General features: G+C 48.8%; 1 protein-coding gene across 15 annotated transcripts in view; it reads right to left on the reverse strand.

The window, feature by feature from the left end:
- The window catches only part of DYSF (dysferlin), a 205166-nt gene that overhangs the window by 173230 nt on the left and 14875 nt on the right, over positions 1 to 17061 (reverse strand). For all 15 annotated transcript variants that reach the window (XM_028116262.2, XM_028116258.2, XM_028116260.2 and 12 more), the window contains exons 2-3: positions 10324 to 10379; positions 9286 to 9377 (exon numbers count right to left, since the gene is read on the reverse strand). In XM_028116262.2, coding sequence (XP_027972063.1) covers positions 9286 to 9377; positions 10324 to 10379 — 148 coding nt within the window. The remainder of the gene's footprint in view (positions 1 to 9285; positions 9378 to 10323; positions 10380 to 17061) is intronic.

Consider the following 17061-nt stretch of genomic DNA (forward strand, 5'->3'; position numbering starts at 1 on the left):
TGTGCCTCTCTCTGTCAAATAAATAAATAAAATCTTAAAAAAAAAAAAGAACCAAACATACAAACTGCTATGAATTAGTAAGAAAAAAACAAGCAACTCAAAATATAGGGATAGGCAATTGACAAAAGAAGAAATACAAATGCGCAATAAAACACACAAAAAGATGCCCAACTTCACAAGTAGTCAAGAAAACACAGTTGAGGGGCACCTGACTGGCCCGGTCAGTAGAGCACGCATTCCTGATCTCCGGGTTGTAAGTCTGAGCCCCACGTTGGGTGGAGAGATTACTTAAAAATAAAATCTTAAAGGGGCAACCTGGGTGGCTCAGTCGTTAAGCGTCTGCCTTCGGCTCAGGCAATGATCCCAGGGTCCTGGGATCGAGCCCCGCATCGGGCTCCCTGCTCAGAGGGGAACCTGCTTCTCCCTCTCCCTCTGCCCCTCCCTCCACTCAGGCTCTCTCTCACTCACTGTCTCAAATAAATAAAAATAAAATCTTTTGAAAAAAGAAAACATGGTTTATAAGATACTCTTCTCCCCCCACCATGACACTAAGAAAAATAAAAAATTGACAGGCACCTTTTTACACTGTTGGTGGACAAATATTAGGACACGTTTCTGAAAAGTAATTTGGCAGAATCTATGAAAATGTTATATGCTCATATCCTTTGATCTAATAATCACACTTCTATGGACCTATTTTAAAGAAAAAAAATAGTATAAGGACATGAAAACATTTGGATAAAGATATTCGCTGAGGGCGCCTGGGTGGCTCAGTCGTTAAGCGTCTGCCTTCGGCTTAGGTCATGATCCCAGGGTCCTGGGATCGAGTCCCACATCAGGCTCCCTGCTCAGCTGGAGACCTGCTTCTCCCTCTCCCTCTCCCCCTGCTTGTGTTCCTGCTCTCGCTGTGTCTCTCTGTCAAATAAATAAGTAAAATCTTTAAAAAAAAAAAAAAGATATTCGCTGAAGGGGCCAAAAAGAAATTAGATAGAAATTGAATCCCAGTCAGTAGGGGCAAGTTGGGATAAATTATGGGGCACCCACCCTGTGAAATACCGCACAACCATTTAAAATGGGGTTGATCCAGGCGCCTGGGTGCCTCAGTTAAGTGTCTATGTTTGGCTCAGGTCATGATTTCGGGGTCCAGGGATCGAATCCCTCATCAGGTTCCCTGCTCAGCGGGGAGTATGCTTCTCCCTCTGCCTCTCCCCCTGCTTGTGTCCTCTCTCTCTCTCGCAAATAAAAAAAAAAATTAAACCATTAATTAATTAATTAATTAATAGGGGGGCTGATCAATCCACACTAACCTCAGAAAGGGTCCATGATGGTATAGACTATGTACAGCACGATTCCAGTTTTGCTTAAGTGCACGCATACACATTTTGTAAGCAGATGCTTGCATGCACAGACTGAGGAAAACTTGAGAAAGATACGCACCAAATTGTCAACAATGGACACACTGGAGGGAAAGGAAAGGAAGCAGCAGATGAGGAAAGGGTGGGAAAACCTGCACTTCCTCCTTTATAACTTTTTAAGAATGGAGGTTACTTTTCCTTGTTAAAAAAACACTTATAACTTGTATATTCTTATGGTTTGTTTTTGTTTTTTTTTTTTTAGTTTTTTAAATAAAAGAATGTGTGTGCACATAGGTGTGCGGCTTGTTGTTGCACATTCCAGTACGGTCATGTGCCCACATGGGGCGTGTGGTGCTATGCTCACAGTTGGTGTGATTTGTGTATGTGTGTCTCTATGGATCCAACAGTCCCTACGTACTAAACACCTTCAATGTGCCAAGCACTGAGTAGGCGTCTGACACCCACACATTATCTCACACAAGCTTCATGACAACCATGCAACGTAGGTTCTGTTATGGCCATTATCCAGATGGGGAAACGGGTTCAGAGAAATCCAGGTTGCAGCATCAGGATGAGGCTCACTTCTGAGAGGGGGGATCCCTGAAAGCAGCCTTTGACCCTCATTCCCGTGCCACCATCCCTGCCCTCTCGGCTCTGTAGACAGCTGGAGAACTGAGGCCACCCGCTCCCGCCGGGATGGAACCCCTGGACCACACCAACATACCCCCAACACCATCCGGCCAGGCCCCTCCCCTAGGCACCTCTGCCTGGGCCTGTGCATTCCTGCGCAGGGCTCCCCTTGTTAAGGACGAAGACTCTGGCTCAGCTCCTTCTGAGAAAGCCCCACATTCCTCAATACATTAAGCCTGTTGTCCCAGGAGGCACCAGGATACCCCCACCCCCACCCTGAGGGCACCAATGCCTACTCCCAGCTCAGAGGCAGCCCTACAAGCGATCCTCACTGAAGTCAGGAAAGGAAGACCACCATCCCCAAAATATCTCCTCAAAGCCTATCATGGTGTCTGCCGCTCACCATTCACATTCCCTTGGTGGTCTAAACAGAGTCTGGCATCGACAGCATGGTCCCCCAGGCTCCTAGAAGGGCAAAATATTAAGCCATCGGCTGCCATCAACACTTCAGTATGAATTAGTCCCTTTTCAAACCATCGCTGGCTGAGAGAGGGCTGTGCTGGGAAAAGGCTGAGTCAGTGGGAAACGAAGCAAGTGGAGCCGCAGGAGAGCAGCCCAAGAGAGATCTGGAAAGAGAATGTACCAAAAGGAACTGCCATTCACGGAGCAGCCTCTCCATGGCAGTTCCCTGAGATGCCCTTGTGCAACTGATGCAACGCTCCCCCGAGGAGGAAGAAACAGAGGCTCAGGGAGCTTCGCTGAGACTAGGCCCCGGTGCCCCCCGAAGTCCACACTCATTCCACGGGGGCAGGTTGTCAAGCCCTGTGTGACAGCTGCAAGAGGAAGGAGGAGACGCCTGGATGGCTCAGTGGAATGAGCGTTCGGCTCGGGTTGTGATCTTGGATCATGATTTCGGGGTTGTGGGATCGAGCCCCCCCGCCATCCATCTGCTTGAGATTCTCTCCCTCAACCCCTCCCTCAACTAGCATGGGCTCTCCCTCTTTAAAATAAATAAGTAAATAAAACTTAAAAAAAAAAAAGAGGAAGAAGAAGGAGCAGGCATTCAGAGAGTTTCCCAAACTGCCTCCTGGGCCCCCAGCCAGTTGTAGGTACCATGATGAATGACCCGCATCACAGGAAAGCAAGGGCAGGCAGGACTCTGGGTGAGGTTGAGGGACTCCTTAATGCTGCACCTTAGAGAGTCACCAGGTCACTAAGAGGTTCCAAGTATTCCAAAGAAATCACCACCACAAACATGAACTACTGTGAACAGGCTTTTTTAAGGCAACATGCCTCCTGACCAATTCCTGGTGTAAAGTTCGGGGTCCTTCTATACTTCTTGTTTAAAGGGAGATGGGGGGACGCCTGGGTGGCTCAGTCGGTTAAGCATCTGCCTTCAGCTCGGGTCATGACCCCAGGGTCCTGGGATCGAGTCCCACATCGGGCTCCTTGCTCAGCAGGGAGCCTCCTTCTCCCTCTCCCTCTGCCTCTCCCCCTGCTTGTGCGCTCTCTCTGTCTCTGACAAATAAATAAAATCTTTAAAATAAATAAAAATAATAAATAAATTAAAGGGAGATGGGGTGCACGGTCACCCTTAGAGAGATCAAATACAGAATCCCCTATTAGGTTTACATTTCAGATAAACAACGAATAATTTTTTATTATGAGCATGTCCCATGCAATATTTGGGACAAACTTAACTGGGTGTCCCGAATGTTTCTTTGTTGAATCTGGCCACCCTACCCCAGGCCTGGCCTGGAGCCAGGGAGGAACATTTTGACCCTGGTGTTTTTTGGACAGGTAGATTTTCTGACTCGATGGAGATTTTTGCTTCCATGTGTATGTTTACCAAATATTTAAATAAAAAATACACCTACATTAATTAATTCCCATGGAAAAGGCATTCTCTGGAACAAATTAAATTAACCACATTTAATTTGTTGACATACTTTCTATACAGTGCAATTAACTATTTCTTTTTTCTTCAGTCTTCATTTGTATTTGACAGAAATTACTGTCATTGGTAACAACTATTTTCTGTTTAAATTTCCCAACACAGATTTGGCTCAAAGATTTTTTTTTTTCTCCCTGGTTTTGGTTCCTATCAGCTCTAGCAAATATAGCTCCTTTCAATTTTGAGTTTTCTCTTATGGAATTATTTCTATTAAGTCCAATTTTCCCTAGGTCAGTGTTTACAATTACCAACAAGATTCCTCATTCCCTTTTTCATTTCCTTCATGATTCTACCATGTGAGGTTTTAGCCATGATTATTTCGTGGTGGTCATGTCCACGAGGAATCACACATGTGCACTATTACAAGAGTGACAGTTTATATTTATCTCCTAGCTAATCCATGAAAAAAATTGAGAGCACTTCCTTGCAGTGGGTGTGTTCGACCTTGGGTGCACACTGGCCACCCCCAGTGATGTCTGCACCCCACTCCAGAGTTTCTTGTTTAATCAATTTGCTGTGCAACCCAGACACTGATCTCTTTTAAAGCTCCCACATCAGGGGGCACCTGGGTGGTTCAGGCTCTTGGTTTCAGTTCAGGTCATGATCTCAGGGTCCTGGAAGGGAGCCTTCATCGGGCTCCCTGCTCATCGGGGAGTCCGCTTGAGGATTCGCTCCCTTTCCCTCTGGCCCTCCCCGCTCACTCTCTCTCTCTCTTTCTCTCTCTCTCTCTCTCTCTCTAAAATAAATAAATAAATCTTTAAATAAAAGTGGGAGGCGCCTGGGTGTCTCAGTCAGTTAAGCGTCTGACTTCAGCTCAGGTCGTGATCTCAGGGTCCTGGGATTGAGCCCTGCGTCGGGCTTCCTGCTCAGTGGAGAGTCTTCTTTCTCTCCCTCTGCCCCTACACCCCACTCGTGCTCTCTTCCTCTCTCTCAAATAAATAAATAAAATCTTAAAAAAAGAGAGAGAGAGAAAACAGCTCCCACGTCATTCTAATATGCAGCCAGGGTTGGAACACCGTTGTAAAATCTAGAGCTATGCTTTCCAACACAGTAGCCACTAGGCACGTTAGCTATTTAAATTTAAATTGATTAAAATTAAATAAAATTTAAGATTCAGCTCCTCAGTTATACCAGCCAACACACAACATTTCCGTCATCTCAGAAAGTTCTATCTGGAGGCCCAGGTCTGGACCGAGATGAGTGGCTCTCACCCTGGGCTGCCCAGTAGAAATCCCTAATAACCAGGAGTTTGTCAGGACACCCGCCAGTCACTGGGATTGGTAAAAGCTGCAGGTGATGCTGTCGTGTGGCCTGGATGAGGAACCTCTCGGTGGAATGTCCCAGTGGTCGAAACAGCTGGTAAGGGGTCAGCATCAGCACCCCTGCAGCCTTGCTCTGAGCAGCCCAGAGTAAACAGGGAGTTGTTCCGTGCGGCCTGAGACAGGAGTCCAGGACCTCCCGCCGGGCTTTCCACAGTGTCTCCCACCCATAGGAGTGGAGTTTCCTTATTCCGTGCATTTCAAACCTGGTTTTGTCCACACAAAGTTGGCCCAGCCCGGCAGTTGGCTCTGGGGTCCCTCGGGCTTAGGGTGGGTGGGTGCTAAGCGGCCAGGAGGCAGTCCCCAGCCCCTGTTCCCCTCCTCTGGCATGGAGGGCTCCCCAAGCTCCCACTCAGGGCCAGCAGACCAGTATGGTACACTGAGGCCGCTCCAAACTGCCAATGGTCATCAGGGGAAACACCAGCAGAGTCAAATGCCACAGAGGCCTTGGGGACAGAGAGGAGAGTGGGGGTAGAGAAGAGCTGGAGGGGACAAAGAAGGGAGGGAGGAGGGAGGAGAAGCAAAGTGCCAGACTTATGAGACAGAGGTGCTGAGGGAGGAGCGGTGAGGAACGAGGGAGCTCTGGGGACCTGGAGAAACAGATGGAGGCAGAGCGAGGAGGTTAGGTGGAGGGAGAGGAGGCAAGACAGAGCTAGACCAAGAACTAACGGCAGTGGAGGCTCTGGTCCACCTCAGTTGGAAGAAGCCCAAGGAGGACCCTTTGTGAGCTCACAGCACACAGGCCCAGGAGCCCCAGAAAGGACGGAGGGCTTCGTGATGACCCTGTAGGTCCTCACTGAAATCCTGAGGTCAGACGACACCAGTCACTGTCACACCTGTCATTTTCCTTCTCGGCTTCCTGACCACAGTGACAATGTGAAAGCAGAAAGTAGGTGTTCTTCCCTTTTTTTTTTTTTAAGATTTATTTATTTATTTGGGTGGGGGAGGGATAGAGGGAGAGGGAGAGAGTCTTAAGCAGACTCCACGCTGAGCGCGGGGCTCGATCTCATGACCCTGAGCTCACGACCTGAGCAGAAACCAAGAGTTGGATGCTCAACCGACTGTGCCACCCAGGTGCCCCCAGAGAGTAGATGTCCTATTTAAATTTTTCGTTAAACTGAAATCACTGAATTTTTTCCCCTTTCTCTTTCAAAATGTAAAATGTCACTTCCTGGTATATTTCTTACTTTTACCGCTTTGGAATTGTTAGCACTTTTAATCTCGGATTCTCTTCTCACCATCATGTGTAGGATGGAAGTCCCACGAGGTCTGACCGTGGGGGCACACGGCGTGGCCTTGCGTAACCTGCCTCCCCACCCTCGCTCCAGCAGCTTCCCCCTCAGGCCCCTACAGTCAAGCAAACTGCCTCGGAGGCTGCATACCCCACGGGCTGCCATAATGAAGCCACAACTCCATTATTCCCACACATGCCAGCGTGGTCTGGGCAACCTCGGAAATTCTTCAGATATTTATGACTATAAGTTTAAATTTAAATTTAGTTTAATGCAAATTTAATTTTTAATTGCTAGAAATGCAAAAAAAAATTTAAGAATTTATTTATTTGTTTGACAGAGACACAGTGAGAGAGGGAACACAAGCAGGGGGAGTGGGAGAGGGAGAAGCAGGCCCCTCTTGGAGCAGGGAGTCCGATGTGGGGACTCCATCCCAGGACCCCGGGGTCGTGACCTGAGTGGAAGGCAGACGCTTAACTGACTGAGCCACCCAGGTGCCCCACTAGAAATGCAAAATTAAGAAATGTTTGGAAAACTCAAAACCTACATGCAAGTAGTTATAAGAAAGAAGTTTCTAGTAAATTGGGGAGTTTTAAGAATTAGCAACTCTGTAAATTGAAGTTTGAGGAACTGATTTCCAGCGCTGACGCTGCAGTGAACTGGTGTTCAGGGAGATGGCTTCCCCCCAGGAGCTAGAGGACACCCACAGGGGCCAACGAGAAGGCCCCAAGGTACAGGGCAGCCCAGCCCCCATGTGTGGCACTGACCTGCTGTCACCCTGAGGACCAGCCTGGCCCTTGAATTGATCAAAAATATCTTCCCAGCCCCTGCTCTCAGGTCTCCTTCATGATTTTAGAAATCTCCCCACAGGGCCTGTGAAATGCTGAATATGATAATGAAAATGAAGCCCATGTGCCTTGCAGCAACCAGACTGTCCCACCTTTACTTCCTGAAGCCCTCTCAAGTCCAGCATCATAAGGGAACAGAACTCTCCTGAAGGGTCCAGCACCCCCCGGGCCTTCCAGGAGCCTCTGAGAGGCACAGGGACTCGGTGATTATGAGTGTGCTACAGACCTGCCTTCAAGGATAACTCTGCCATCACCAACCTCTGAAAAAAGCACCCCATCTCTCAGAACCCAAAAGGATGAACGACTATAACAGCAGTACCCAGCTGATTAAAAAAGATCTTGTATTATAAAGACTCAGCACAGCGCCAGACACTCAGCTAAGCCCTTGGTCAACATCAGCTGTTGCGGTTTTGCTATTATTATCCTCAGCCTGTTATCAGAGAACCCCTCCCAATCTGGTCCCACGGCTCCCTCCTCACTGGGCTACATGTGTGAGTCCCACCTGTAGGGCCTTAGCTCTGCTGCACACCACACCCGAATGCTGGAATGCCCTTCCTTCCTCACCCTCCAAAGCCTTGGAGTCAGTCGGTGTGGCCCTCCTCCAGGAAGCCTGCCAGGACTGTCCTGTGCCCATCGTCGCTCCCTCCCTCACCTGCGGCTCCACCATTCATGCTTATTAGAGGCTGCCTTTTTTCCACAAGATGTCTGTGTTGGGGTAGATTAGTGTGAAGGGATTCCAGCCCCTGCCCCCTGTGCAGGTGGGGCGGAGGTCCCAGTGAAAGTGCCCCCACCCTCCCCACACACACCCTGCCCTGCACCCATGACCAGCAGAGTCACAGAGAGACCGTGGCAGTTGGAATTTTCTTCCAAGCCTTTTGGGATTTCAAACTCTCCAGGTGTTCCACAGCCTGAGACCCCTGTTGGCCTTCTCTAGGCCTTTGACTCCTCCCTTCTTCCCTCTCTCTCCTCTCCCACCCCAGGGTAGCACAGCCAGGCCTGCCGGTCCTCAGACGCTGGCTGACCCAGTTCCCAGACAAAGGCACCCCTGTGAGTAGATCACAAAACAGCAAGCCCATGCCTCAGTAAATGGCACCAAGAGCAGGAACCCACCCCCAGCGGCACCTAACACAGCCCTACCCTGCCATGCCCAGCAGGGAGGCTGGACCCTGCCCTCATGTTCAAGGCCCCGGGGCCTCCCAGGCTGTTCTCCCAGACCACCTGACCCCACAACAAGCAGGGCCATCAATCTGCAAGCCTGGTTGGTCCTGCCCACCACCCCCCACACTACCACCGGCACATACAAGGCCCGCAGCTCAATGACAGGAGAAAGGACCCACTGCCTGCCTATAAAGAGCCTGCTTTTGCCCCTGCCTGGAAACCTTCTGCACTTCATACATGAAACAAGAGAAAGGCCTGCCACAGGGACGTGGGCAGTCACTGCAACCCTTGATTACCTTCCCACTGCTAAACCACGAATCTTACCTCAAGTCCCTCCCCTCCCGTGAAGCCTTCCTCAAGAGCTCCCTGCTAGTTGCAGCTTCATTTTGCCAGCCCGCTTCTGGACTGTGCCGCTGCCCTCACCAGCCTGGACCGGGTGGGGAGAGGTGGCCGCGCCCAGGCTCCCCTGGGCTGGAGCAGGACACAGGGAGCCTTTTCCTCCCTGCTCCCCGGGGCACGGTCTGTCCATGCGAACACGTGCACACCTGATTCGAGCCCATCTCCCTTCCCTGCAGCCTGGAAAGCTCTCAGATTTACCCGTGGCTGAGTTCTTGAAGCTACAGGCAGGCCGCTCCCCAACATCTACCACTAGGCCAGGCCCACGAGAGGCAAGTCTCCAAAAAACACTGAGTTGAAACACCAGCTCTCCAGGGCTCAGATGCTGGAGTCTATGTCCACCACGACCCTCCATGTACCTTCAGGCCTCGGAGCCCCCCTCGTCCACCTCACCTGTTCCTCCCCATTGTCTCATGGTCTTTGACCACCACATGGAGCTCGGAGCTCTGGTCCAAGGGGATGCCCTTGAGGTCCCACTCAAAGCCCTGGAAGAAAAAAGAGAAAACACATCTTAACTGGTGGCCCCCTAGGAGAGGAAACTGTGTCTGGTTCACCTTGGTCTCCCTCAGGGCACTGAACCGCTATCCACGAACAATGCTGGTGGGTGGATGGATGAACGAGTGAGTGAATGAATGAATGAATGAATACAAGACTAGCAGGGTTCCAGAGCCTCAGAAGAGACAGTAAAACCAAAGGCAGCAGAAGAAAGAAGGAGGTCAGGCTCCCATGGCCCCCTCCCCCTAACTCAATTCCACCGATCACTGGGAAGCCAGGCCAGGAGCACAGCTGGGGAAAACGCATGGTGATCCCACAGGGTCCTCAGGGACGGAGACCAATGTGCTCGTGCAGAAGCCAGGCCCGTGGTGGGCAGCGTGAATCAGTGCCACACTAGGTATGCCTATCCAGAGGCCCTGCCACTCTCCTCAGAGCAAAGGTAATCCTGTGCATCCCAACCGTATCCGCACAAGGCATCCTGAGCTTCCACGGACCACCAGGGGGCCATATGCAGGGAGCTGGCTGAGGATCTGGTTAATCAGGGAGGACTGAGCGGAGGAGGTGGGCTTTGGGCAGGAAGAACAGCCTGTGTAAGAGAGTCCGGGCAGGCCAGAGAGCCCCTAAATGACCTGGCTGGTAGTTCTACCCGGCTGAGGAGAGCTGAGAGGAAGAGAACAAAAGATATCTCACTCCTCCCCGAGCCACACCCACATCAGAGGACATGCTTCTGTTTACCAGGCAGGCCAGGCCACCACCCCACCCCTGCTCCCAGGTTCCCAGCACCAGGCGGACTCAGCTGACACACTGGACCAGCAGCCCCTCCCGCCTCCTTGACAACGCCACTGCGAAAGCCACCTCCTGCACCAGCCCCTGACTTGTCCCTGCAGAGACAGCGGCAGCAGAGCGAAAAGGAGGGAGAAAGGAGAGCTTGCCTACCTCATTCCACACGGGGTTCACGCTGTTCTTGATGACTTTGGTTCTCTTCTTCACTCCTGCGAGAGACACAAAGGGAGAGTGGAGAGACGTTTGCCACCCTGCACCTCCCACCGACTGAGGGTCGGCTTCTGAGAGCTGAGAGCCTCACCAAAGCCCCTCACCGGCCAGAGGACACCCACCGGCCAGAGGACACCTCGCCAAACCAAGGGATTCCTGAGGCTCCCACCGGGCGGCAAGGAGGGGCTGATGCCAGTCACCAGACTTCTCTCTCTCAGCGCTGGGACTGAGAAAGAGCAGCACCCCCACAAGCATGTTTTTAAAGGAAAATCCCCAGCCTGTCTCTGCTTAATGACTTTGTTACTGTTATGATAATGTTATTATACAACATAACAATAACAAATTCGGTTGTTAGGAAGTTAGGACTTTCTAAATAAAGTTGTTTAACTGTAAATTTTCTGACTCTAAGAATGAATGATCTTCTTGGAAAATGTTTTTCTTTTTAAAAATATGTACCTGCACCTATCCTATGATTCCATTTCTACGACACCCCGCCAGAAGAGTCTATTTCAGAGACAGAAATAGATTGGTAGTTTCCAGCGGCTGGGGGGAAGATGGGAATGGGGAGCGATGCTGCATGGAGGTTTCTTTTTGAGGTGATGACGTGTTCTGGAATTACAATGATGATGATTGCACATCCTGGTGAGTATACTAAAAACCATCAAAATTGTGTGCTTTTAAATGGTTAAAATGATGAATTTTAGGGTATGTGAATTTTACCTCAATTAAAGAACAGCCCCCCCCCCCCCACACACACACACACACGTTTGCCTTGTAGGGGTCTGTCTGAAGCAGGCTGTCCCAAGGCTCGCAATGGCTGGGCCAGTGGAAGGCAGAATGGTTTGGGGTAGACAAGAAGAAGAACTGACAGAGTCATGGCTGAGGTGGGACCCACCATGCCCCAGACGACAGCCAGCCAGAGCACCTCCTCTGGCGCCTTGGGCAATGGAGGAGTGGATGTGAGGCACAGAAAAGCCTAACCATGTTCCACCCTCCCGCTAAGCATCAGAACAGAAATGATTCAGTGTCCAGTGGATGATTAAAAGTGCTCCGTCAGACACAGAACTTACATTTGGCTTGGATCCTAAAGATCACCCGGTTCCACCCCACCTGTGCAAGACTCTTTAGTGAGAAGCCTCTGGTCTCACCTGGACCACTCAACTTTTACAGAGTCTGGACCATGAAAGCCCCGCAAGCCCCTGGAAACATCTCCCAGGACCTCCAAGTCCTCCTCCAAAGCTGAGCACTGCCAAGGACCTCCTGCGGGCTCAGCCCCCCTCTGGCCAGTTTCAGAGCAGGAAGAAAAGAAAAGCAGAGTGGGGTTAAGGATGTAAGCAGGGCTTGGGGGAAGATTTGAAGGAGAGAAACAGGAGAGAAAGAGAAAGCAAAGGAAAATTGTGGAGAAAGAGACATCTGAGGGAGAGAGGCAGAGCAGAGCTTGGTAGACGCCAAGGCAATTATGTTCCCAGCCCCCGGGGAGGGGGGTCCTTTCGGAGATTTGGATAAAACTCCCCTGAAGTGGGGCAGGGTGAACTCCCAACCCCCTCTCATGGCCGGCTGCAAATCACAGACCACCACAGAACACTTATTTCCCATGAAGCCTCAGGGCAGAGGTTCTCAAACATTTTGATCACAGGACATAACTCTTCAAATTTACGAAGGAGCCCAAAGAGCCTTTATTTAGATGGCTTGTATCTAATGACCTTTACCAGATTGGAAATAACAACTGAGGCATTTACAAATATTTATTTAGGGGCGTCTGGCTGGCTCAGTGGGTAGAGCCTGGGACTCTTGATCTCAGGGTCATGAGTTCAAGCCCCACATTGGATGTGGAGCTTACTTAAAATAAGTAAAATGTTTTAAAAGTTAAAAATATTTATTTAGTAATTAAATCAGTATAAACCACATCCATGTTAACATAAGTGACATATTTTTCTGAAAAGTAACTATAACTTCCGAAATGAAGGAAAAAGAAAAGTACCACGGTTTATATTTTGCAAATCTCTTTCATGCCTAGCTGGATTATCATATCTACTTCTATATTCAGTCTATTGAGCCGTCTTGTTCTGGGTGACTTCAAGGAAGCAAAAACCAATGAGATATATACCTGGAAAGAGAGGCATATTTTAATAAATTTGCAGGTAACTGTGGACATCCTTCTTTGATACTACACCAAAAAACTCAACAAGTAGTATTTCCTGAAAGCAGGTAGATGAACATTTTGTACTCTGTTACATTCAAGTCCATGGCTCTGTCTTGCACTTTGAATGAATATCTTACCCAGACATAATTCTTGTTACTGGGAAAGTTTTTACTAATTGAGTTATGTAGACCTTCCAAAGGTTGACACATTTGATTGCATAATGCAAAAAAATCACATTCATTAATATTACCATCAATCTCATCAGCAAAGTCATTAAATACGGAAAAGCTGAAAGATACAATTTTCTACAATTCCAATTCTGGTTTGAAAGCTCAAATTTTATAATTGGCAACAAATAATAAATGTCTGCTTGAGGTGGAACGCTCACTCTTTCATTTCCAAGAAAATGTCAGTCAAATGCCCAAGTTTGAATAGGCTCAGTTTGTCAGTCATTCTCTCAAGTAAAAACAATATTCCATGAAAAAAAAAATTGGCTGGTTCAGCTTGCAACTCAAGCAGCCATACATGTGCTTCTTCTTGCAACCATCAGCATTTTTCAGTGTGGAGCAGACGTGCTCTATGCAAACTTCTGTCCCAACACTCAAAATATCAATAACACATGTACTTGAGAATCAAGATTAATAAAATTAGAGTGTCTGGGTGGCTCAGTGAGTTAAGCATCTGCCTTCGGCTCAGGTCGTGATCCCAGGGTCCTGGGATCGAGTCCTGCATCAGGCTCCCTGCTCAGTGGGGAGCCTGCTTCTTCCTCGGCTCCTGCCCCCTGCTTGTGCGTGCTCTCTCTCTCTCAAATAAGTAAAATCTTTTTTTAAAAAAAGATTAATAAAATTAATCATTGTACCGCTTTATCAAGGACATTCCTCAACTAAACCGGCTGGTTTTTTTTAAACTGCAAATACATGAGTGTGAAGAATAGGATGCCAAGTACAACTTGGCACCAAGGCCTCCCTAGTACTAAGATGTCAGCAGTTTTACCTTCCATCACTGTTGTACCATCAGTGCAAACGTTGACACACTGAAAAGGCACATAGCATCTTGAGGTTATTCTGAAAATCGTTATAACCTTGCTGACTGGCTCAAAGAGTCTTGGGGATTCCCCCCAGGAGTCCCCGTGACACACCTGACAAAACTCTCGGGAAATTCACTGCACATCTCAGCCTCTGGTTCCTCATCTATAAGGTCCTAATGATACCTCTACATGGGGTTTTGTGAAAATTAAACAAGATAGTCTGACTCATGAAATGTGAGTTCATTTTACTTCCCCTCCCCGCCCCGCACCACTCAGATGCATCTAGAGAACTCCTACAGATTCGTCAATACCCGGCTCAATTGTCTCCACTCTGATAAGCCTCCCCTGCCTCTCCCAGACAGAGGTGGTTGACCACATATCAGAACGCAGGATAACTATGTGCTTCTGTGTCTTTCTCCACAACTGGACTATGGTCTTCAGAGGGCAGACACCATGCCTTACTCATATCAGTAACCATAACATATAGCAAGGTGCCCAGTAATGGAATGCTCAGTGAATGGGTCTTTCCTTTCCCAAGTTGGCTACAAGGTCACTTTGTCACCAGGGGGATAGAACCACTCTTCTCAAGGAATGCCATCACACTGCATTAACAGTAGGGGAGTGTGTTGGTGGACAGAGGGAATGAGAGGAGTCACAATGAGAAGGAGATGTTCTGGGAGGGGCAAAAGTCATCTTCTCAAAGTTGGTCCAGGCCTGCCCTGGCTGAACCATTCTTGTGGGCCATGATGGTGTGTCTCCAGCAGTGGAGACAGACACAGTGTTGGAGTCGTTCAAATAATAGCTCCTGCTGTGTGACCTTAGGGAGGGCTTATCATCTCTCTAGGCCTTAGCTCCCTTGGTGGTAAATGGATAATAAGAAAATTCTTATGTCATAGGGTTTTGAGGAGATACAAGATTCAGTCTAAGTGTCAACTTCCCCTCCCCTATCAACTCCCCATGACCTACAAGAGTAACGTGGAAAATCCCATCTGCACTGGCTCTTGAGGTGACCCCTGGGAAGCATTCCTGGTGCTCCTGGAGGGTATGAATTGAACAGTGGGGGCCAAGCCCTATACAAAGTGTCTTTCAAGCATTTCCCACTTTCTGCCTTTCTTAAAGATGAGGCGAACAAAGGCCCTCAGGGAGATTTCACTAAGTCTGGCTAGAAGGACCGACTCTGAGACCCTCTGAGTGACATTAAGGGAGGGGTCACTGAGGGGTGCTACAGCCCCAAAGAGGTGCAGGAAAGAAGTGAAACATTAACCTGGCACATCACATGACCTACAGACGCCAAGGAAAGGGAAGGCATGCTGCTAATTAGGAAACAGTTAAGAAAACAGTTCCTTCCTTGTCATGGGTTTAGACCTGTCCTGTCCTTGATCATTAATTTTGGCCTTGAGAGATGTGGCTTGATGTGTATAATTTAACAGACTCAATAGTTAAAGATACAGGAGAGCCCACAGGTCATGCTGGGGTTGGGGACAGAGGACCATGTCCTCTCCCCAGATTGCTCTGAAGAATTAGGGGCCAGCAGGCCTCCGTGAGAATCATGCTGTAGCCCCCGGGGTGTTCCTCCAGACTGAATGACTCAGGGAGGAAGAATGAACCTACCATGCAAGGACTCTTCTGTCCCCCATAGAAATCCTTCACTTGTTTCCCCAGGCTGACCTACCCTGACTCTACCCCAGACCAGAGTCTCTCATTGCTGGATGGTGGTGTTTTTCAAACTGCCCACTGGGACCCATTAGTAGGCCATGACATCAACTGAGTGAGATGACCAATATGTCTTTTTAAAGACAGAATAAAGAAGAAAGTATCAGAGTATGTCTTTCACTGCAAAATTACCATTAGTTGAAACTTTAGGTTGTATTTTCATATACATATTCATGTGTGCACGATGTCTTGATATAGAATATATTTCTTGTGGTGGATAACAATCCAAAATGTTTGACAATCATGCCTTAAATGAAAGTTGTCAGAGAAGAACTGAAGAACAAAGAAATCACCATCTTGGCCCTTGAGCGCCGACAGCCAAGGGATGTGACAAGAATGATGGAGCACACCATCCTGGTCCTGGTCCCCCACTGGGCCAACTCTGATGAAGACCACGGCTGTGGGCAGGAGGCTGAGGAGGGGCCTCAGAGACAGGAGCAGAACAAAGGTAAGAAGACAGCCCATCCTGCCCCATCCAGCCCCTGGGGCCACCTGGCTAAGCAGGGTCCCCTGAGGGGAGCCCCACATCTGCTGACACCCCAGCGTCAGACATAACCACAGCCTCACGTGAGGAGCCCCATCCCTACCCTTCTGCTCATCACCTGGTGAAGCTCACCTGTCAATGGCCAGAGTGCTGTTTCTCCAGGGTGCTGTCTGGGCCCCAGGCCTCACGCATACCTCCAGCCCCTTCTTGTAGGGAGAGGCTCCTTTCAGTGGCCCAGGATGCTGGGTAGCCCCAGGGCCGTGCACACCCACAGTGCTTACAGTGTGGAAGGGAGCACCCTGAGCTCTGGTAGAGCCACCTGGCAACCCCCCAGTAGCCCCACGTCCCCACAACACAGTTACAAGGTCACAGGAAGCAGACGGAATGCTTGTTTTCACGACACTTGATGACAATGGAATCTTTGGGGCTGGTGGGATCATAGAGAAGACAAGCTGTAAAGCAGGGGTTTTCACTGAGGTGCGCACTCAGTCTGTAACGTGGGCCCTTTTTATGCCTGTCCAAGGAGGGTTCAAAGAAAAGCTGAGGGATGCTGATTCATTTCCCAACACACCTCACAGACACCAAGGCCCACATGTCCATCAACAGATGAATGGATAAACAAAATGTGGGATATACAAACAATGAGACATGACTCAGCCTTAAAAAGGAACGAAATTCTGACACGTGCTACAACATAAAAGAACCTTGAAAACATTATGCTAAATGAAATAAGGCAGACACAAAAGGACAATATTATATGATACCACTTACATGAGGTACCTAGAATAGTCAAATTCATAGAGACAGAAAGTGGAACCGAGGTTTCCAGGTGCCGAGGGGAGGAGGAATGGGCAGGTACTGTTTAATGGGCAAGGAGCTTCAGTTTGGGGAGGGATGGTGGTGATGGTTGCACAACAATGTGAATGTGTTAATGTCACTGAACTGTACATCTACAAATGGTTTAAATGGTAAATGTCACGTTATATATATTTTATCAGAATAAGAAAAAAATTTAATCACAAAAAAGTGAAACATCTCAACACTAAGAGTCAGTTGCTATCCCTATTACACGGGGAACATTGACTCCCATGTAGGGGAATGATAGAAACAAAGGTGTCTAGATATTTACCGATACCTGTCATGTGCCTGGCACTGTGTCGGGAACAGGATCAATTAAAGGGGTTGCAGTAAACCACAGCCATACTGTTGTCATGGTCAAATGGAGAAAGAAGCAGTAACTGCTTCCTGGAACTAAAGATGCAGGGAAGATGGTCTGGTGTGGTAGCCTTCAAAGATGGTCCCATGAACCAGCAT

The sequence above is a fragment of the Eumetopias jubatus genome, unplaced genomic scaffold (genome assembly GCF_037043125.1).
Source record: "Eumetopias jubatus isolate StellerSeaLion01/CBP00866 unplaced genomic scaffold, mEumJub1_p1.0 scaffold_9, whole genome shotgun sequence".
NCBI lineage: Eukaryota > Metazoa > Chordata > Mammalia > Carnivora > Otariidae > Eumetopias > Eumetopias jubatus.